The sequence below is a fragment of the Abrus precatorius genome, unplaced genomic scaffold (genome assembly GCF_003935025.1).
Source record: "Abrus precatorius isolate BTA unplaced genomic scaffold, Abrus_2018 Scaffold4, whole genome shotgun sequence".
In the NCBI taxonomy this organism is placed as follows: Eukaryota; Viridiplantae; Streptophyta; class Magnoliopsida; order Fabales; family Fabaceae; genus Abrus; species Abrus precatorius.
This window is the reverse complement of record NW_020874384.1, coordinates 7,960,516-7,984,208: the sequence shown is the minus strand read 5'-3', so window position 1 is coordinate 7,984,208 and position 23,693 is coordinate 7,960,516. Positions and strand designations below refer to the sequence as shown.

The 23,693-nt window shown below is 29.9% G+C and overlaps 2 protein-coding genes across 7 annotated transcripts; one reads left to right on the top strand and one right to left on the bottom strand.

Annotated features, from left to right (window-relative positions):
* Positions 1-349: 349 nt before the first annotated feature.
* On the bottom strand, positions 350-6,314 carry LOC113864763 (NO-associated protein 1, chloroplastic/mitochondrial). 6 transcript variants are annotated; one of them, XM_027498837.1, is made up of 13 exons: positions 5,839-6,314; positions 5,553-5,738; positions 4,778-4,864; positions 4,577-4,656; positions 4,234-4,315; positions 3,635-3,655; positions 3,206-3,251; positions 2,560-2,678; positions 2,354-2,467; positions 2,161-2,268; positions 1,964-2,053; positions 1,125-1,234; positions 350-939 (listed from the first exon to the last, which is right to left on the bottom strand). In XM_027498837.1, the coding sequence occupies exons 1-13, from the start codon at positions 6,205-6,207 to the stop codon at positions 690-692; spliced, it is 1,662 nt and encodes a 553-aa protein (XP_027354638.1). In that variant the 5' UTR covers positions 6,208-6,314; the 3' UTR covers positions 350-689. The 6 variants fall into 6 exon arrangements, 5 of the variants coding, with proteins under 5 accessions (XP_027354638.1, XP_027354641.1, XP_027354637.1 ...); XM_027498840.1 differs by having other exon boundaries at positions 397-661; positions 5,839-6,269; XR_003504915.1 differs by having other exon boundaries at positions 405-939; positions 1,125-1,539; positions 5,839-6,269.
* Positions 6,315-6,740: 426 nt separating this feature from the next.
* Positions 6,741-17,024, top strand: LOC113866064 (mannan endo-1,4-beta-mannosidase 1-like). Its single transcript, XM_027500953.1, has 7 exons — positions 6,741-6,749; positions 6,848-6,884; positions 14,926-15,224; positions 15,600-15,794; positions 15,921-16,043; positions 16,162-16,364; positions 16,637-17,024. The coding sequence occupies exons 1-7, from the start codon at positions 6,741-6,743 to the stop codon at positions 17,022-17,024; spliced, it is 1,254 nt and encodes a 417-aa protein (XP_027356754.1).
* Positions 17,025-23,693: the final 6,669 nt, after the last annotated feature.

Sequence of the window (23,693 nt, the reverse complement as noted above, 5' to 3'; positions counted from 1 at the left end):
AAAAAAATAGTCGACATAATAATCCAAGGTAGTTAGTTTACTTCCCAAGCGTTTTGCGGAGATCCATCTTGCAATCCTATTTCAATAGGAATGATTTATATTCTAATAATTGCGATTAAATTCTCTCATTTAAAATTCCCCATGATAAGATATCATCAGTAAATATATCTCATTTTTAAATTTCACCCTCTCGTGACCATGACTGCGTAGCCTATCACCTGGGCAAACCGAGTAATTGACAACTGACGATATCATAATTGTACATCCATTTCTACCCGGAGGAAGCGTTTCATCAGTTGTGCGTAATTCGTAGGGAAGTTCACGCAATGTAACAAGAAACTTCATTTAAATTTTAATTAAATAATGCTTTTATTGAACTTGGAGTAGAAGGGTTGAATCATTTAAACTTCATCCTTGGTAGCAAGAGTGAAATTTTACACAAGAAAAATTAATAAGAATCTCACTCAACATTCTACTAAGTACACATTGTGAGAAAATGCTATCATTTCTTAGTTATCTTTAAACTTCCTTCTTTTGAAATGATGTCGTCAGTATACAACTTAGGAATTAATCTCATTAATAATACAGGGAAAATTGGTTGGTCCCAGATTTTGGAAAAGGTCGAAGATTGAAGTCAGAAATGGAAATGCAACCGCTCCTCCTGCCAAAAAAGAAATACATAGCGGAGTTTAGAAGTACCATTTTGGTCTCATTTCCTCTTCTTTCTCTGTTAATTCTCTATACTGGTACCACTCTGCTCCTGCCTTGCCTACTGGTATTGGCGACCTCACAAAAACCTCAACAGGCTTGGGGACATGCACCGCTAAAAGCAATTCACCAGCAGCCTCTATAGGTTTGGGTTGTGAGATTTTGTGTGACCTACTAACTGGCTCAACAGTAAACCATCCTAGACCTGATACAGCTATATCACAAGCTGGTCTGCCCAAAGTCAAAAACAAGAAAATTCATATTTAACTATTATTCATAAATGTTACATTTTTGGCTGGAGTGACTCAACAATAAACACGCAGAATTAGCTAAATAAGGTTTTCAAAATTCTAGTGCCAAAATAAAGCCTTTTACATTTAAACAGTACCAATAAGAGAACTAACTCAGGATCATACCTTTTCACATCTTCAAATTTTATTTGCAATTTACGTTCTGATTCAAGTCCTTTCCAGTTCTCGCCCTTTTCTCTTCCACTTGGAGGGGTCAGCAAAACTCCAAGTTCTTTCTGAGACAATAAGGCAAAGCCATCATTCAGGTTAGAGGAGGGAAGATCCTTAAATTTACAAGTGTTACAACTCCCAAGCTTTGTTGACATGAAGAGACAATTGGAGGAAACTACTCATACATCAACAATCAAATCAATAGATCTTTCAAATGACAACATTGGTATATATTACTGCCAGATGCCTCGTGTAGAAGGAGAATATAGAGCACCAGGACCAAAATAGCCCAAGAAGACAACAAATATAAAGTCAGTGTGCAAGAGAGAAAGCAACGAAAAAGAGAGAATCCATTGTCTCTAATGCAACTCTGCAAATACACAATCAGAAGTAATTATAAATTTCATGGAGAACACAGGCTATATAATATTATTGAAGTGAAATAACTTCTTCAACCTCTAATCAATCTAATGGGACAACAAAACTTATGATACTATAGCAGTAGCACCAAATTCTATTCTTTTGTTAAGGAATTATTGTTCTAGTAAACAGAAGCAGAAAAACTACAAACTGATGGCAATAAATCCATCATAAACAGGAATTCTCAATTTTTTTTATAACTCGTAAAAAACTGAAGCAACTTTATTTTCTGATGAACATAAACTTAGTTGCTCAACTTTGCAAGTACAAACAGGAATTCTCAAATATTGTGAGCTAGATCAGTTTAGGCCAGATGTAAGCAACAATATCAAGTTTAGTCTCTCAGTTTCTCTAAACAGATCGAATCACAATACCTGATAAAATTCATCTGCTTGCTCTGTGGGTACCATATGAATTGGTAGTCTATTGGGCCCATAAAATGTCAAACAAGTTTCTGGGAGAACCTGAAATTATCAGGACTGATGACATTATTTAGACAAGGAAAAGGGAGTGAAATAAAAATAAATGGTCCTATGACATGATGTAAAAATTGGAAGTATATAATCAAAACCTTCAAGACATCAATTCTAACAAGACCTCCCCAAAATATTGAGAATGCATTCAAGCCATTCACTATAGAAGCTCCTTCTTCTACATTGTCTGAAGAGACTTGAGAACTCTATCAAGTAGCAACAACAATGAGGACAAAGTTAGCATCACTTACAATGGTATAATGTCTTAAAGCAGTTTTGAACACAACATACAGGGAAAGACCGGCCCCTTAGTCGGCTTTGAGGAGCAAGTGAGGGTAAATCTTCAGAATTAACAACTGCACTTTGCCTATGGTAGAGATGAACTCCAGGTGTATCAAACAATTTCTGCACAAGTTACAAAAAAAGTAAACAAATTAATAAATTGAAAAACCATAAGACTAAACAGCTGCCTAAATATATGATTGAGAAAGTTGTACCCCTCCTCCTAGGAAAGCATTGATTTGAATTGGCCCTAAGGTTGTTCCAGGAACTGCAGATTGTATTGGTTTGTATCTTTGAGCAGATGCAGCCACTGGATCATTTATAGCCATTGTTTCTGGCATCAAATATTAAAATGTCAAGATGGGAAAAAAAAAAAAAAAAAGCATACCTGGAAACTTGGAATTGACAAAATGATAGGCAAAACAAGAGATAATTCAGGGAGACAATTTAATAAAAAAAAATTAAAACATTTATCATCTATTTCAAAAGTGTTCCATTTGAGCTATGCAAAAAATGATTTGGCAACTGAAAGCTTAAGGACAAAAATAACTTATAAATAGCTGCTTCATATCTTATGTATAATACAAGCCTACACTGTTCTATATGATATACAAGGTGTTAGATCCGTTGGCCACCACTTCACAAAACTAAGGCTTACATGGTTCAGCATCCAAGGAAGAGTGTTCAAGCAAAATGCAAACAATGACCATAAAAGCATAAACTAATACCAAATTCTGTACAAGACTACAAAGGAATTCCACAAAATAAAAGCAATATATAGTTAGCACTCCCAGAAAATTTTCAATCGTAGAAAAGGAATAAGCCTAGTCCTAACATTTAGGATATGGAAATATAACTTACTTAGTAAGGCATTGATGAAAGCAGATTTCCCAACATTAGCTGAACCCTGTAAAATAAAAGTTCTGATCAATTGATTTCTTAACTCAACTGCTGAATATAGGAGATTTTATACACAAATGCGCACGAGCGCACACAGAGAAAAATATAAGATTTGTATTATGAATGAGACACTAAAGCCAGCCATCGTGCCATCTTCCAAAAGTAGGAACTGAAGTTTAGACTATTACATGTTTTACATTCGGAAGAAAACAACAAGAAATAAGTGCAATTTAATATCTGGATCCTTCCATTAAATGAGAATGTGATAAACAAAAGGTACCACAAGGACAGGAATTCCACTGACAATTCAGTAAAAACATCAATGTACAAACATCAGCTTGTATCTCAGTCATCACCTAAGCATATAAAACTTCCAATTCAGAGACTTACCAGAATGTAAACATCTCTTCCCTACACAAATAAAAACAAATGGAATTTCAGTAGAGCAAAAATATGAAAAAAGTCAACAGTAACATGTGAATTGTACTCTATATACCTATATAGTTTATTTTAGAGGCTCAAGTGATGCTTTGTATACCACAGTATCACATGTTGAGGAATGCAGAATGCATATTACAGCAACAAATTTTTGTTAAAACTATCATCATTGTATATTACTTGAATATAATAAATCATCAGTATTTATGCTTTTGATGAGGAAGAAAGAATGAGATATGAGACACAAGTTTCCTAATTCAAGGATCTCTAAAGGCAGTAGCAGCCTACAACATATGACAAGTTCAATTAAAAGAAAAGAAAATATTTCAAATTTGAACCAAACAATGATCCACATCACTCATAAATGACATAACTTATGCAGTACAGATTCAACATCTTTATAAATATGGATAAAAAAGTTTATGCCATCTGAGATGTAAAATTAAATTGCAATTTATCATCAAGTTTCGCAAAAGAACCTCTTGATTTCTTTAACAATTAAGAAATGTAGTCAGTTAAAAAAAAGTGTAACCCATTAAGGAGAAAAGAACCTTCTTCTCTTTCTGGATTTCTGATATCACTCCAGTAATTCCAACCAATGATTTGGAACTGGTCAGATGGACGCTGAGAACACTGCAATGCATATCAACATCAAAATTTTGATAAGTTGAACTTTTTCAATTAAGATTATAAAGTTCTCCTTAGTCATACATAATAAAAGTAAATTATATGAATTGGATTTTTCTCATAAAAAGCAACAGTTAACACCACATATTTGTAATTTTGAAAATGCTTTCTCATTCTTAACATCTAATACTATATATAATTGGACAAGATGACATAAATTAGTAAATTTGAAGTTAATAATTAATTTATTACAAAGACGATACATACTTCAGTTTTTTTCTTGTGGTAGCCTCCACAACCCAATCCCCAATACAATTAAGATCAGTATCTCTTGGAAGGAGATCAACCTACAGAGAGGACATTCTGTTAAATGTGAAAACCGTATGTTTGTAAGTTTATATCCTATTGTACATTCAGCAAAAAACAGCTCCCATTTAAGAAAATAATAAGCTACATGCACATTATTACCTTAGTCACCACCAATATTATTGGATTAGCACCAGCAAGATCTCGCACACGAGACAAAAAACTGCCATTGAAGTCAACAATATCAACCTGGAAATGATTACTTCAATAAATGAGACGAAGGATTATCATTCCTTTCTTTCATTCATTTATTATCATTAATTGGAAATAAACAAAAGATACTTTAATTACTGCAGAATCTATGAATCTTCCATGACAATTGAAATGTCACAGCTTCTCAGGTGACAGACATTTCCACTGAACAAAACGAGACAATATTCTCACCTTCAATTTGTTTGCATAGATTTAATTATTTATCAAATTCTTAGCTTCAGAAGTCAAGTAATATTTTTCAACAAAAAACGTCCCAAGTACAAATTGTAGCACAGGACATTGATTAATTACACATACAAGTATAAAGCAAGTTTACCAACCATCTGCCATCCACTTGCTAAAAACTAGCTTTCTTTCAGATGATATCCATCCTTACAATTTATAACGTTATCCAAATTGCATTATATGCAACCAGCTTCTAGTTTTCACAAAATAAACTGAACGCAACTTCAAAGAGATATCAGAACTTTTACCAAGAATCCATCCATAAATTAATCCAATGCTCTCTTTGAACAAATATTTCAAAGCATCTAAGCAAATACAATTGCAAAAGGATTTTATATTACGGTATGAGATCCTAATTGTACAGATAATTAGTTCATATGTCTTAAATGAATTCATTCAGTACATTCACTTAAAGAAAATGTTCTACTGGTTTATTTACCAATTTGACAATTAGAGCTTTCTCGTGACGCAAGTGAGACAACTTTTCTCGAAGCTCTTCAGCAGTAACAAATAATTTACCGCCAGAATATCCTCCGTGTCCTCCAACAGCAGTTATCATCTTGCCATGAGACAAAAGCCGGCACCGCCTACAGAGAACGGTTCTAAGCTGGTGATGTTTCTTCTTCTGCAACACAAACACACAATTCATGCCACGTAATCAACATTTCAGAATTCAGCAACAGCCAATGCACAATGATAATTTTTCAATTGGATTAAAGCGATACCAATTCATAGGTTTCAGGATCGACGTAGCCAGGTGCATCCACATCCGAAGTGTGTAACGGAGCGCCGCAACCGTAGCAAGAAGCGACGGTTTTAGAAGCTTTTAAAGGCTTCTCTCTCTTTTTGTTCTTTTGGTTCTGTTTGAGAATGAGCTTAGCAGCGTCGATTGATTGCTGGCGTTCGAGGAACTTCTCTCCCGGCGAGGGAGCAGCGGCGCCGGTGCCTTCGGATTCGGCGGCGGGCAAACGCGATTTCTGAGGGCGTGGAAATTCGCAGAGAATGAGGCACGGTTTGGTGGAGAGGAGTTGCGGAAATTTGGGATTGGGGAGAGAAAGAGGTGAGAGGAAAGTGGATAGGGTTTTAAGCGCCATTGTTGCTGAGGTTTTGCGTGCGTTACTTAATGCCGGGAATACGTAGAACCAAAATATACCTTCTCACATAGAAAAACGAAATTTCGTCTAAAGTTTGTCTGTAAATCGAGAAAATAAAGAGTACCTTCTCACATGTTTTAAATGGTGCTTTCCATCGCAAATTTAAAAAGATATTTTATATTCATTTTACAGTAATATTTTTTTAATATTTTAAAATTAAAATTTATTAACATATTTTTAATTAAATTATTAATTTTATTATCTATTAATATAAAATTAACAATAATAATTATTTTATATGTGAGAGAAGATATAAAATTTATTTAATCTTAAAGGTACAGTAAATTTTATTATTTTAAATTATATCAATAATAAAAATATTTAAATTTTAATAATTTATACATAATTGTACAGTTTAAGTTATTATCATACAAAGAAAGGTATTTTTACTGTTAAATTTAAAATAAGTTTACAAAAATCAATGCACTTTTATAACTATAAGAAAATTGTCAATAATATACTGTTATTTTAACATGCCTATTGTAATTCATCAACTTTTTATTGGAAAAATTTTGAAAATATGATCAATTTATGAAATAAATGGTATTTTTTTTAAAAAAAAAATAGCTCAACCATAAAGAGTATGATAAAAAATTGTATTAAAATATTTCTAATATTTATCTTACGAATTTCTTAACATGTGTCTAAAGTTATATAATAAAAAATTAATAAATAATATTCTTTTATAAAAAATTATAGCATTTAGCATTAGATCAAATATGAATCGAATTATTCTAATATAACTTTTGATTTGAAGTTTGAGCAAAAAAAATGTTGTTTTAATAAAGAACACTAATAACACTTTTTAAAATATATTCTATATTATACTTTTTATAATTAATCAAATTTTAAAAAATCAGCATATTTTTAAAATAATGAATTTGAGTAAATACTTTTATTAAAAAAAAGGTAAAAAGGGGTATTGTTAACGTTTTAATAAAAGTTATAAAACTCAGGTTTGTAACAGAAATTCCTTGCCAAGCTATACATTTGCCAAACCCTTTTTTCTTCCGTGAAGGAAAGTTTAACATGGAATGATGAACAGAAGAGAATGAGATACAATTCTGAACCTGCATAGATCATGGTATAACTGAAATTCTGGACCCATTTATCGCCGGTGATAAAAAGAAAAACGCTTCAATTCTCTTATCATCTATTAAAAAAGTGTGTTTGGCAAATTTCAGAAAGAAATAATGCATATACATCCCGTGTGTGTGATGTGAGATGCGACCGAAAGTCCGAAACAATGGCTTTAAATCCTCAAATTTTATTTTATTTTATTTATTTTAATAAAACTGATAAGATAAAATTTAGGTATCCTCTTTAATTAAAAGATTTGATATCTTTTCTTGAAATAATCTTAATTATTAATTTTAAATTAATAAATAATGAAGTTAACAATTTAAATAAAAATATTAATATCATTTTTCTTTAATTTTTATGATATTAAATAAATTAAAATCATTAATTAAAAAAATATAAAATATCTTTTCAAATTTACTACAAATGTTACGTCGGAGCTCGTCTATCGCATGAAATAGAATTAATATTTAGAATTATAATTTATTCTAATTCCATCAAAATTAGAATTGTTTCAGACTTATAATTTTATGTTTTCCTTATTCAAAGAATTATAATTCTAAGTTAAAATCAAATTCTATAGTGTGATGTAAAATTTAAAGTTTTAAAAAATAATTCAACTTTACATTAAAATTTTATTTAAGAACTTTTTCAAAAATAATGTGTTAATTAAAAATACAAAATAATTATTAAATAATTTTTTAAAGATGTTAACTTAATATTTTTTTTAAAAATTATGATACAATAAATTTATTTTTTATGTTTAATTTATCATTAAAATTGATATTTTATAAATTATCTTTATCATAAATTAGATGAAAGTATATATATGCTCACAAATATAATTTAATTTTTAAAATTAAAAATATAAATTAAATATAAGTGCTTCTAATAACTCTCTTATCTTAAGATTATGAGTTAAAATAAGTTGAAATATTATAACATATGTCTACGCTTATGATAAGTATCATGTAGTCCTTCTCTTAACATATAATGTTGCAAAGCTAAAATAAAGTTTTGTAATAAGACGTAATTGATTATAACAATTTTCATCAGTCCCATGATATAATCATCTCAAAAGTATTAAACAATTTATCATACAATTAACATAAACAATATAGTTTGCAGCAAGTGTAAAAAATGCATAATAGCAATAGAATATAGTTTGCAGTAAGTGTAAAATAATAATACGACATACATATTAAACATGTAACAAATGTGAAAAAGGAAAAAAAAAAAAAAAGAACAAGACATAAAAGAAGAACGGGAAGAAGAATAAGAGGAAGAGAAATAGAGAAAAATTACTTTTATTAATAATCAATGCAAAATGAGAAAGAAAAGAATAGAGAAAAATAAGATAACATAGGAAAAGAAATAATATTAATAATCAACGTAAAAGTGAATTTAAAAGGAGAAGAGAATACAAAAAAATAGGAGAATATAAGAGGAGGATGAAAGATGCATAGGAAAAGAGAGAACAAAGAAAGAGAGTAAGAAAGAAAGTACTTAGAAAAGAAAGTAGCTATGGAAGAACAAGAACTACATACATGAGAGTGTATTTATGATTTATGATAGTAGGAATTCAAATTCCTAGGGTGCAGGCTAGGAATTGAAGTGGGCCAAATTTAGTTATCATAGAATTCTATGGAATTAGTCCATAGAATTATAATCTCAATTCTAAATGAACATCCAAACATGATAATTAAAATTCTAAAGCTTAATTCCAATTCCAACATTCAATTTCATATACCAAACAGGCACTAAGTGGCAAACCTTGAATCGAACATTTTACAAAAGATTGTTTTATAAGGTATCATGAAACAATCATAACTGTTGATTTTAGTAGTAAAGTTAGTGATGTATTTGGAAAAAACATAAATATCCTTTAATATCTTGGTATAATATAGATAGAGTATCCAATACCCCTCAAATTTTGGAGTACCGTAGCAAGTACCTATTTATAATTGTTTCTATTTCTTACTCCATTGCTGGAACGACAGACTCAGCTGAAGAACCACTCGGTGTAGAAGAAATTTGTCGAAAGGTTTCAATGCGAGCATGTTTTTTTCTACGTTCGCTTTCCTTTTTCTTGCCCTTGTCTTTCCTTTTCTTTTGGACACCTTTAGGAAGTGGAATGGCGACCGGGGGAGGGCGAGCAACATTAAGTTTTAATACCCAATCCACTTGGGGATGACGATGTTCCTTAGCCGAAGTACCCTCTAGAGTTTGAAACTTTAGAGCCTGTTGGTAGGACATACCAGCTCCTTTCTGCGCCACTATACTTGCATTGAAAATAAAAAGTCAAATTAATATAACATAATCAATAAAACCATAATGAAAGAAACGGGGCATACCTTTTAGGTCTAACTGAGGCCTAAGAGACTTCGACAGAAGAATAAGAGCTCGGGCAGGTAGCTCTTGGGATAGTGTTTTCAAATAATCCAATGCCGACAACTCATTCAGGACAACATCTCTTCTGGATATACGTCATACCGACAAGGGACTCAGGTCCAATGAAAGCGGAAAAGAGGTTTACCTTCATTATCATAAAAGCACTTTTTACCAACAAGAGGGTTTACCATCACCTTAAAGTATCTGATCTTGAAACCCTTGAAAGAAGAAGTATAATGCTTGCTTTATTAAGGGAACCCACCTAACTTTATCAAAAGGACGGGTACAAAAGAAATAAAGGAAAAGACCTACACTAGGTTCTATATAATAATAATATCCAAAAAGCTTGCATGGTTGTCCACCCATTCGGGTGTAACTGAGTAGGTGCCAAATTTAGCACACAAAGTACTCCCATTTGAAATTCATCAAACGGTAACACCACCCTTAATTCCCTAAACATACACTCGTATACAAAAAAGGTACTAGTCATCTTAGCATCCTCACGTAAAAATACAAGTTTAGGATTTGTCAATCTATCTCCTTGACAAACCTTAACATGTATGGGATAGGGATCTAAATCGTCCCATAAAGCTATCCTATACAAATCTACAAAATTTAGGAGACACCCCTTCTGACTGAAATGTGAAAAGTATGTCGACACCTCCTCATCTACCCACTCGTACCCAGGAATGATACAAGGTGGGAACTTTGGTTTTTCCCTTACTAGACTTGCATTAGGGAGAGATTTGTCTGACTTAGCGTCTACATCTTTGGTAATAGGCTATTCTGCCTCGTCGCCCGAATCCCTCACCACGTCAATCGGTTCAGAAGCCTCTTTGGTATCCAACCTCTTTGATGTTTCCCCCACCTCTTCGGTCACCTTAGTAAGATCATGAACAATGTTTCTAGCTAACGAACTACTCGGTCTTGAATCCTCAAATAGTGAATCTTCCCACTCCATTGAGTTATCCATATAAGAATAAGAGAAGAGAAGAAAAAGGCAATGGCGAAATGAACGTACCTTAGAATCTAAAAGAGAGAGAACACTTGAACGATTTTAGCATAGTATACCCCTCGGTGCAGAGCAAAAAGTGTACATAATGCCTGGACCACTACCTATTTATAGAACACACGGCTTCGGATAAATGAAGGGTCACCCCCTTTCTCAATCGTCATATCTCTTCCAGAATCAACAGATAGGAACGTGCAACCTTTTGTTTCAAAGCACGAACTACGAAGAAACCCTTATCTACTAAAACCCTAATATGCCAACACATCTTTCTTCAGGCTTGGGGGGCAAGATGGCACTTGATGATTCGGTCATCCTCACAAGAACAGGAATCTGAATACCATCTTGGCCTGACACCAACAAACTAATAACCGAGTACTCTGTCAGCCTTATTGTTCATGCCTATTCGGCATATACGACTGAAGATCATATAACGAAAAAATCGCAAACAAATCTAATCAAAAGCCCTTACTTATACCTCCTCGGGCTTGGGGGACAAGTATACTGGATAAGACACTTCGGTCATCATTATAGGAAAAAGAAACTGAACACCCTTTCAGCTTGATGCTAAGATAAAGGATGTCAGTGCCCTTTTGGCCTAATTAAAAGATTATTAGTCAATAATCAAAAAATTATGGCTAATTACCTGAATAAACCAGAAAGCTAAGACATGGTTGAATTATAAAGCACATTAGTCCAAAATATTATCTATAAAAAGAAAAAAAGAAATACAGATAAAGGATTGACTTTTGAATATTAAATAACATTTATTATCCTATATCAGTTATTAACTTTATCATTGAAGTGTCTTTACGGGTACTCTTCCTATGTCACAATACAGAGGAACCAAAATATTTTGTAAGAATGTCACATTAGAAAACAAGTAGAGAGATCACAAAAGACTAATGTATCTTTAACAGGAACATTTTATTTTAATCTTTTAACATTCATATATATCTTGAGGAAAGTAATAGCATTTAAAATTGTTTTAAATTATAAAAAAATAAAAGTAAAATTTATAATATTTTTATAATTTTATAATTGAGAGAGTTTGAGTTCTTTTACACATAAAATAATCTTAATCGTTAATTTTAAATTGAAAGATAATAAAGTTAATAATTTAATTAAAAATATTAATAATTAATAAAAATAAAAATAAAAATTTAATTTAAAAAATATTAATACTATCTTATTTTTAAAATATTAAAAAATTTGTTGACACGAAGAGAAGAGGTAGATATTCTCTCACAACAAACAAAGATGAACTATTTGTCATAAAAACTGCAGAAGCGTTGGGTAGAGTAGGGACATGGGTCTGTGGTGCAATCTCCATTGCATGTGCATGAGATTGTGGCTAATGTCTGAATTCTGAGAGAACAGATATGCATGGAGATGAATCCGTGTTGTCGAAGCTAGACTCAGTGCATGGTTCCCAGCAATTCTAGGGAATCTGTCTCACCATTTCCTCACTCAACGAATGACCCATACACATTACGAGTACCATTTCAAGCAATCTATCCATCAACTAATTTTTTAAATTATTTATTACAACAATGCTTTGATATTTCCTCGTAATAGTTTTCTTATTGTTTTATGAGCAAGTATTAAATGAAAATGTTTATTTATTATTATATTAAAAGCATAAAATATATTAAATACTTTGATCGGAGGATTTACAAGAATAAATAGTAGAAGGATTTAAAATTATTTACCTATCCAAAAATGTTAGTAATATATTTTCTAATACATTAATTTTTTAACATATTTTTATTTTTATTAAAATTTTTGCAAAACTAAAAATATGTGAGTTTAACTTTTTTTATTATTAATTTAATATTTTTTTTTTCATATTTGTATAATTTTTAATAAATTTTAACTAATAATTAAAAATTTGTTAAAATAAATATATTAAATAATATGTTGTTAGTATTATTTTTTTATAATTAAATTATTATTATACATCACATCATATATCACATCACATAGGTTTAAAAGTAAAACAAAAAACAAAAAATCTCTAATTATGACACATAATTCTGACATTTCTACAATAAATTAACAGCTTCATATTTGTAAATATATTTCACGTGAGTGGAGAATATATGAAATACTGTTCATTAATATGCTTAGTCAATTAATTTTTAAAATTGAGTTACACTAATTTAATTTTAATATGATATATTAAAGTTTCTTTTTTAATTAAGTTAAGTTCGATGCATTTTTAATAAAAAAAATTTTAAAAAAAATATATTAATTTCACATTCACAAACATTCAACTCATTTAGCAGTGATAAAATTCATTACCAATTCTACTGCACAAATATTTATGTAAAGACTTTCTATTATATGGTTATAAGTATATGATAGGAAAGGATTAGGTATATTTTTATTAAATATTTTAAATTATTAAAAAATCAAATAATTTAAATTTTTTTATTTTTTAAAATAAAAAAATTATTTTAACTTTTATATCATATATACATGAGCACGAGCGCAAAAAATAAAATAAAATTCATATAAAGTAATAACAAATAAAATTAGTAATAAGTTAATTATAAAGCGTGATTTTTTTGTCATATAAAATAAAAAACTATTGTTAATTAAAAAATTATGAATAAAAGGTGTTTGTTATAAATTAGGTTAGAAATACATTAAAAATTACATAAAAATGTATTAATCTATTTTTAAAAAAAAATATTATTATTTCTTTAATATATAAACACTTAATAACATTTATCACTAAAAAAGTGAAACAATTTTTTTTGACTCTAAGACAAAAAGGTTATTATTATTATTATTATTAACTTAATAGAGTTTACACACTTAACAAAGAAAAAACGCCTTCAAAGAAAGTTTTGTAAACATCAAAATGATATACATATATTGGATATTATTTCTTTCTCTCTTTTTGTTGTGATATGAAACGAAAACACTAATATTAATTTAATACGATTGAATTAATCCTTCGTACAAGAATTAAAGAAAAGTTTTAACAATTTTAAAAAATAACTTTATTTAATTTGATATATATTTTAAATGACACAGTTTATTACTTATAAGAAAACATGATAAAAAAATAAGTAATGAAAAATAAATTCTAATATTATAAAAAAACAAACCCTACTAACATGACATAATTCCCATCCTAATAAAGGAGATAGATCATCTTATTAATGATAAATTTTAATCATTCACAGATTTTAATTAATCAATCTAAAATTTTAATCTCTATCACTTCTTGTTGTTTAATTCATCCCATTTTATATATTTTTTCCAATATTATGTTATTTATTTTTATGCTTACTAAAAATCTTTTAGAAATTTGTATTGATCTTTAATGTAAGACCCATCAGAAATTTTTAGGAATATTTACTATTTTTTATATATTTACATTTATTTATTAAAATTGTTGATAATTAATATAATAATAAAATTTAACTTTAATTAGGAGTAAAATTGAAACATTGTAATTATTTTAAAAAAAATCAATACATTAAATATTCTTAACAATAATGTATGAAAGGCCAAGAGTTTTTACTTCCACTACGTCTCTGTTTTGGCGAGTACCAAGAGGCTCTAAACAAACAACGCACGCCCATCGTTTAGAAGAAGAAAGAAAAGTCTAGAAGAAAACATCGTAGCGATTTATAACGACTTGTAATAAACAAACTAAGAAAGCAGCATCTAAACGACATGCAAGATTTAGATTTCCAACAGCAAAATGAGAAAAGAGTATATATGGTGTCAAAAAAAACACTTCTCGTTGATTAAATCGAATTAATGCACCAAAGTTCCTATGGGGAGCAACGTCACTCAAAAAAATAATAATAAAAACATCACTTATATATATTCTAAGAATCTCTGCCACGACCAATGGCCTTTTTCTAATCATGTTCTTCAGGAAGCTATATAACTAGATTCCGTAACTTACACTACTCTGTCCATATCCTTTGCAACTAACACACACCTTAATGAAAATGCCCTCCTTTTTTTTTTTTAATAATTATTTGTTGAACTCCATTATCTTTTACGTCTATAAATGCTGTACAAGCATGTCATTAATCTTCATAGCTAAATCATCATCTGTTCATTAGAGAGTAGAGAACATAACTACTCATTGTAGCTAGCAAATATGAGTGGCAATAGTAACCTCACTAGTGCATTGGCCCTTGTTGTTATTCTTCTCATTTCAACGCTAGTTTGTGATGAAGCTAGGCTTCTCCCAGTTACACCTGCATTTGTTGAAACAAAGGGCACAGAATTTGTGTTAAATGGCTATCCCTTTCTTTTCAATGGCTTTAACTCTTATTGGATGATGAATGTAGCTGCTGATCCAAACCAAAGATATAAAGTTTCCAATGTATTTAGAGAAGCTTCAGCCATAGGTCTTACCGTGTGTCGTACATGGGCGTTTAGTGATGGTGGCAATCAATCCCTTCAAATGTCGCCTGGTCTCTACAATGAGCCTATGTTTCAGGTTGAGTCCATTCGGTCAACTTGTATCTAAGCTACATCAATGATTTTTTTCCATTACATTCTATATAGTATAGTCATAATTAATTGTTAAGATATAAGTACCACGTTAGCGCGTTAATACATATAAAAAAGTATATAATATTAATCACAATTTATTTGGTTTAAATTAAAGTACAATTAAGTGATATACACGTGGCATAATTATTATATCCTTTTATACATAGTAGTCATAATCACGCTTAACTAACGTAAAAAATGGCAAGGTAACTTGTATGATTCTATAAATTGTTACATGTATGCATGCATTTTGAGTAAAGACTAGTACGTTCAATTATGATACGAAGTTTTTTTTTCTTTCTTTTCTTGCTATTGCCAGGCATTGGATTTTGTGGTGGCAGAAGCGAAAAAGTACGGAGTGCGTTTGATTTTGAGTTTGGTCAACAATTACAAGGATTTTGGAGGAAGACCTCAGTATGTGCAGTGGGCTAAGAGTTGTGGGGTTCCTGTTACCAACGATGATGACTTTTACACACATCCTGTTATAAAGGGTTACTACAAAAACCATGTCAAAGTATGTCAAATATTAATTATGAAACATAAACAATGTCTATTGAGTCAACTTCAAATTAATTAAAAACCCTTTTCCCTGTGTTAGATTAATTTTCTAATTAATGTGTTTTTGCCTAATGTATCGCAGAGCGTGCTGACAAGGATAAACACAATCACTAGAACAGCTTATAGAGATGAACCTACCATCATGGCCTGGGAATTAATTAATGAACCACGCTGCCAAGTTGATTACTCTGGCAAGACCATAAATGTATGTAATGAAACACGACACATATATGTGCTTCATTTTCTTTTTACCATCATTTTTAAAATGTCACATTCATTTGTTACTGTTAATCATTCATCATACTTATTTTTTTTTCTTACAGGAATGGGTTCAGGAGATGTCTCCCTATGTGAAATCTGTTGACCCCAAACACTTGTTGGAGGTTGGAATGGAAGGATTCTATGGAGATTCCATCTTAGATAGGAAACAATACAACCCTGGTTTCCAAGTTGGTACAGATTTTGTTAGCAACAATCTCATTAGAGAAATTGACTTCGCAACAATCCATGCATACCCAGATAATTGGTAAGTATAATTAAGCACTAGAATTAATTCAAATAATTTTTTTTAGGGCATATAATAAAAAATACTGTATAGTAAATTTATATTAGAAATTATAAGATATCAAAAAGTTGATGCATTAATACCAAAAAATGTTATAATTTTTAATAAAAAAATATTATTTATTAACTTTTTTTTATTATATGTCCTTAAACACATGTTAAAAAATCATAATTTAAATATGATTGAAGATTATTGTGCATGTATCATAAAAAATTGGCCTGAACCATAAACAGGCTAGCTGGACAAAACGATACTGTGCAAATGGCATTCATGCAAAGATGGATGACAAGTCATTGGGAAGATTCAAGAACAATCTTGAGGAAGCCATTGGTGTTTACTGAATTTGGGAAGTCGAAGAAAGATCCTGGGTATAGTATCAGAGCAAGAGATTCGTTCATGAATGCAGTATATTCAAGTATCTATAATTTTGCACAAAATGGAGGAACATTTGCTGGGGGCTTGGTTTGGCAGCTTTTGGATGAAGGAATGGACCCTTATGATGATGGATATGAGATTGTTTTGTCTCAAAACCTTTCTACATGTAGTGTTATAAGTCAACAATCTTCTAAAATGGTTACACTAGAGCATTCATTGAACATCCCACAGGGAACAAGGAGCTAATTGATCTCATAGTAGACTCATGCTCTTTTTCTCTGCTGTGATTTTCCCCCCTGGCATTGGGGAGATTTAGGAGACTAGCTAGAATTAATAATCTATAGCAATTCACTTTTTCTTATTTAAGTGAAAGCAAAATGATATAAATAAATATGAGTCCTTGTATGTGTTAGATGTTATTGTTTATAAAATAATAGCACGCAAGTTTCTCTGTGTCAATCAATTTCTTTTATTATTGATCCAAGTCTTTTTTTTATTATAATTATTGAACTATGTTATTCTTTAGAAGTTGTCTGAGAAGATGAATTTTAGAGAGAAGAGGAAGGGGAGCAAAATATTATATTTTAAATAATAATATTTAAAATTAATATTTTTAAAATAAAATAATATAATAACATAAACTTAATAGACTAATCATGCTATAAAATGAGAAAAAAACAGACAAATAGCTAAATATAAATATATACTCTAATTATGATATGCAATAAAATGGAAATGCATGCCATATAACAACAACAAAAATACACTATATAAAGAAATATTTTAAATATATATAAAGTTAATCATAGTTTGTAAATATTGTATCATTGTTACTGAATCCATTCATTATTTTCCCTTTTATAAATTACATATGTAAGCAAAATTAATAAATTGTTTTACTATACCTCACATAGTTCTTACATGTTTGTATAGATTATGAAATGATAACACCTTTGAAACAGTTTAAAGTAAAAATTTATCAGTTTTAATTTTTCATCCTAAACCTTAAGATGTTCGTAAACTATACACATTTTTAATATCTTAAATAGTTTTCAAGTCCGGCGGGAAGTCATCATCCATCACTAAACAAGGGATTGGCCCCCCGTCACAATCATAATGAATAGGTTATCACATTTCAAATGCAAAAATTATTCTAACCACAGCTTAGTGTCACGGGCGTGGGTGATTATCACTCCCAATAATGCAAATCATGATCATTATTGCGTTCGGTCTTTATCAAATCAGTGGCAAAATCGTAATATAACAATTTTATAAATACTGAAAAAACTTTGGATGAGTCAGGGGAGGGGAGGGGAGGGGAATTCATGAAAATCATGGAAGCGAGGAACAATAAAACCAACCATCAATCACATCTAATTTCTTACTTTTTTACTTTTAAGTACATTATTATTATTTTTTAAAATTTACGAGTCTAATTAAACTTAATTAGATCAAATAAAAAAAATATAAATTAAACCTATTTTATCCATATTCTATAGATAGATTACTCAAAACACCATAGAAATTTAATCACAGCAGAAGAACAAAAGCATACGGCAAACAAAAAATTCAATCAATTATGTACAACCGTTTCTTATAAAAGAAAACGAGAATTAATACTAACTGAAAGGAGATTCATGTTGAAATTAAAGAATGAGAGAGAGCTAGAAGCAAGAACCGAGAAGCCTAAAAAACTGAACGCATTCAAAGAAGCTAATCCAAAAGGTCTTCGGTTTCTTCTTTAGGGCTTTGGATTCTCGCTCTCTTCTCATGCACTCAATCACATCCTCTTTATACATACCATCGTTTATTTCTTCGTAGTCATCTTTGCCGTAGAATACATCTCCCATATGGCGAGGTTGCGGTATCCGATAACGAACGGCGCGTGACGACGTCGTTTTATAAGAAGACGACGCTGGTAACGAAGGAAGAGAAGAAGAATAAATGGATGCGCATAGTTGTGAGTCACAGTTGCCACTATGATCCTTGTTGGCACAGTCAACGCCCACAGCCATTAAAATCAAGGGATAATGATGATGAAATAAACTATTGACTAAAATTTTGTGATGTAAGGTTTTGATTAGGCTTTCTTATCCTATGTGATCTTGCTGCTGTTTAATAGCGTCAGATTAGGAGAATCTTAATCGATTTGATTTGGGGAATTGTTCAGTTAAAAGTTAAAATTTAAATATGATCAATTGATGACTTGGGTTAAACAGAAAAATAATAAAGACTTTTTCTATTTAGCGATTTTATAAGTCCGGATATGGATAAGTACAACACAAAAGATAATGATAATATTCGATTGTTACATTTTTAATGTGTTCACCAGCCGCCCTCAGGACTCTCCCTAATCATTTATATAATATAGAATATATATATATATATACGGGTCAAAAATATCTAATTTCTCTAAGAACGAACTCTAATATTTATATCGTAATATCAATTTTTGTGATAATTAACTTCTATTTTATTTTTCTATTGAGCAGAGTAAAAAGTTAAAAAAATAATAAACCAAAGGATGAAAGTTTACGAATGCTTTAGTTTATTTGGTTACAAGAAATATTTTCTGTCTTCATTTTCTATTTTTATTTTTAAATTTTTAAGATTTAAAAATGGACGGTTGACTCTTTATTATTGTTTCACAAATAGATCTTACTGAAAATGCAATTGGTTTAATTATTTTTATAATAGATTTATTTATTTTAATATCAAATTTAAATTAATCATTAATATTTTATTAATATAAATTTATTAATTTTATGTATATTCATTAATTTTAAGAAAAAAATTTTAAAAAATTAAAAATTTATATTCTTCTCAATTTTATCTTATTTAATTATGAGTATTATAATAATGTGTATATGTACTTTTACATTTTAAAAATAATTATTAATATAAACTAATAAATATTATAAAAATGGTATAATATATAAATAAATATTTATTTTAACATTTAAAAAAAACATATATAATAAGTAATTAACACATGAGAAGCAGTAAATGAATGATGAAGCACGTAACATTTTAAATCATGTACGTATTATTATAACGCAACAAAATAAAATATTAAAAAAAGTAACCGTATAAGTAACAATGTAACAAAATAAAAGATTAAAAGAATAATAGAAGTTATTATTTTTAGACTTTAGTTTTAATATATAATATAAATTAGAATCTTTGGTATTAAACATAACTATTAATTATAAAATTCTTTTCAAAGTCTTCTTAATAGAACAGGAAATCTAACACACTAGATTAAAAGAGAAGAGAATGAAAACTATCTTGAATACTTAAAATCAAATTAAGAACATTCCAAGAATCATTTTCAATCTATATAATTTGAACACTTTGATCTATGACAAACTTCACTCTTAGAAATAAACTCTACAACTTAACATAAAGAGGAGAACAAGGGTCAATCATACAAGTAAAACCAACGATAAACCTCCCTTGATAATTCTAGGTTAGTTCTTCATAAGAACCAATTTGTTTTGATAGGACGAGAACCATCCACGTTAAGTAAATCATATAATTAAAGTAGGATCGATAAGCCTACAAAGAGCATAGGAGCAATCCCTAAATCAGGAAAGAATGTAATTATCATAAACCAAAATTTTGTGAACCAGAATATTAGGATTAATAGAATTATGTTTAAAAATAAAACACTACAAAAAAATTGCTTATTTGTGGCAGTTAAATTTTATGATTAGCGGCGGTTTTAACCACCTCTAAATATTTTTCCGTCAGTTATGAAACTGACATTAAAATTGGTGACGTAAAGTTAAATTTGTGGCGGTTTTGAACCGTTGTTAAATTTTAAATTTGCAGTAGTTATTTAGCGGCGGTTCAAAATTTGAAATTCAAATTTTAGACAGTGCACGGCAGTGTTCTGTTTTTGGCGGGAGTGTTTTATTTTTGGCTAGCAGTACTCTATTTTTGGCTTTCACACCTTTTTTTTTATATTCTACTCAGTTCTTTCTTTTGCTATTTGGGTCACATTCCATTTATTTTTTTTAACATCACAAGATATATATTATATAATTTATAGTGTAGAATCGTTGGAAAAAAGCCATTTTTGGAGGAAGTAAAAATGATAGTAGAAGATTAGGTTGTCTCAGTTGAAGAAGATATTTTGGTAGTGGCTGGCAGGGGCAGCGGTGGCGGCAGTGGCAGAGAGAATGGTGGAACTCATGAGGCTAAGGTAGAGATGAATGATAGCTTTGTGTGGGTGATGGAGAATGAGGAAGGAGTGGTGTTTCTTATAGACTGTTATCGTGAACTAACCCTAAATTCTGCCTTTTTTTCAGCGATTTTGCAAAACTGCCGTTAAATATAGCCTATTTTGCGGCGGTTATGCAAAACTGCCGCTAAATCTCGCATTTTTTGTGGCAGTTACTAAAACCGATGTTAAATGTTATTTTCAAAATAATTTACTGGCGATTATTATTAACCGCCACTAATAAACTGCCACTAAACGGCGCATTTCTTGTAGTGAAAGAGTTCTGATCCATTTATGTCAAGAAATAACATCAAATAGTAAATTCTAACTTACTAAAATATTCCATTTATGTTTAGAAAGATTATAAGATAACCATAAGGATAAAATGGTCCTAGGACAAAGATTAACATTAGACATTCGTTTCTTATATCTTTTATTGTAGGTTAACAACTTATCATGGATCACTTTCCAAAGAAATAAGTTAGCTCATAAGAGGACTACCTAAGTTTTTAGGTCCTATTATGTCTCTATTTCTAGCCAATCTGATACATCTTAACACTCACTCTCACACTTAGAACTGGACATCTGGTGCATGAAATTTGTAAGATTGAACATTTGTGGGTAATCCAATAGGATTGAACATCCGTAGCCAACCTAATATTAAAACTAGATAAACTTTGATATTATATTAAGAAATTTGGGTCTAATTCACTACCAAATGCCAACTCATAGAAAGACTATACAAGCCTTAAATGAGTATTATGACTATATTCTTATCTAATGTAAGACATCTTAACAATGCTATTATGGAATAAGTTCTAGAAAATAAAATCTTGGGTATTTAAACATGAAGGGAAAGTTAATTATAGCTATAAGGTCATAGATCTACCTACTCCTAACTGCCATTACAAGCAAACAAAACTATAGGAAGATCATTGTCTCTATCAGGAACATGAAGAAAAGAAAAGCTACTAAGGTTTTTAACTTATGGAATCCAATTATTAGCTCTAAATTTAATAGTTAACTTATCCTTTATAAACCAACTCAAACCCTAATATGAAAGATGCCTATTTATGAGCAAATATACCCGTCAAAAAATAATAAAGAATTATAAATTAAGTTTCTAAAATATTGTCTCACAAGAATTATTTTCAAGTACCAAGAATATCTTAATTTAATTTTTTAAACTAAAAGGATGCATAATGAAATAAAATAAAGAAGAATTCAAATATAAAAGTAATTCAAATGAAATAAAAACAATGTCACCTATGACAATAAACTATTCAAGATGAATTCTAAGGCATATGAGTTCACCTTTACACTTTTATATGTTTATTTTTATATTAACCATAATTTTAATTTTTTTTATGATTGTCAATCACTCATACTAAATATATTAACACTTAATGGTCATGAAATGTTAACAGTCTTTTATAAGCTATTGCCTCAATGGTCATGCAAAACAAAAGAAAGAGAAATCATAAATAGTCTATAAACTTGTTAATTTAATAACGATTGAAAGAGAAAAACTAAGTTTGATCCACATAATTCTTTGTCTTGTTTTACCTTATAGATCTAATAACTACATGTAGTACAATCATGTACAATATAATTAATTATGGTATATTAGATAGTTGTCAATTTTGAACATACAAGTTATAACGTAATAAGATAAATATTAATCAATAAAGGAAACTAAAATTGTTATTAATCACAAAGATCACATAGGGTTATGCAAAAGATTAACCATAACCCTAGCTATGAATTTAGCTAGACACAATGTAATAAAAAGTTAAAACAATAAATCAATCCATAATAATTAGAATATAAAACACAAAGTAAAGGAGTATCCAATGAAAAAGAAATTAAGAGAGTTCTTGATTCCAAGACATATTCCCAAAGCTCCAAAATTCGTCAACAATTGGCCAAAACCAAGTCGCAACCTTCAAGGTTCTTTAAATAGGGTTTCAAAAGCCTAAATGTTCTCTTAATTTAATTCTCTCAATAAAGAGTATGGTTGTGCACACCAATATGCACAGTCATGCATATCCTTCGAAGCATAGGTGTGTTTAACCTATTTTTCACCAATTTGTGTCCAAAATACTTCAATAATCCATTATGACTCTTAACATGCTAACTACAATGATCAATGGAATAATTAGTACAAAACTCATTCAAATAATTATCATATTCACAAAAATAGCTATAAAAGCATGTCAAAATACAAACTTATTATAACATCTGTCGCAACCGGGCGATCGCAACGGTACGACGGATGACAAACTTGTTCCAAAATATCAGAGGAGTCGCCACAAAAGTTTATTTTTAAGAAAAACCTTGGAAAAACTTAAATATAATACGATCTTTGAAACCAAAAAATGAGTTCGGGAGTCATTTACGTGTAGGGAAGGTATTAGCACCCTACAACGTCCGTTTAAAAAACGGTTACCTAAAATTAATTGTACAAAATTATTCTAATTTTGAAAAATATTTATTTAACCCCTAAACATTAATTATTTTATTTTAGAAGAGGAAATATTATTTATTGAAATATTATTCGGGTTATTTTAAAAAATATTTTGACTTGACGGGTACGGTTCGCGCTCCTACGTATCCCCGGATGCAATGGGGAACTCAAAGCCACGTAGTTCTATCTAAAAATTATGAAATTAGTTGATTATAATTAAGTT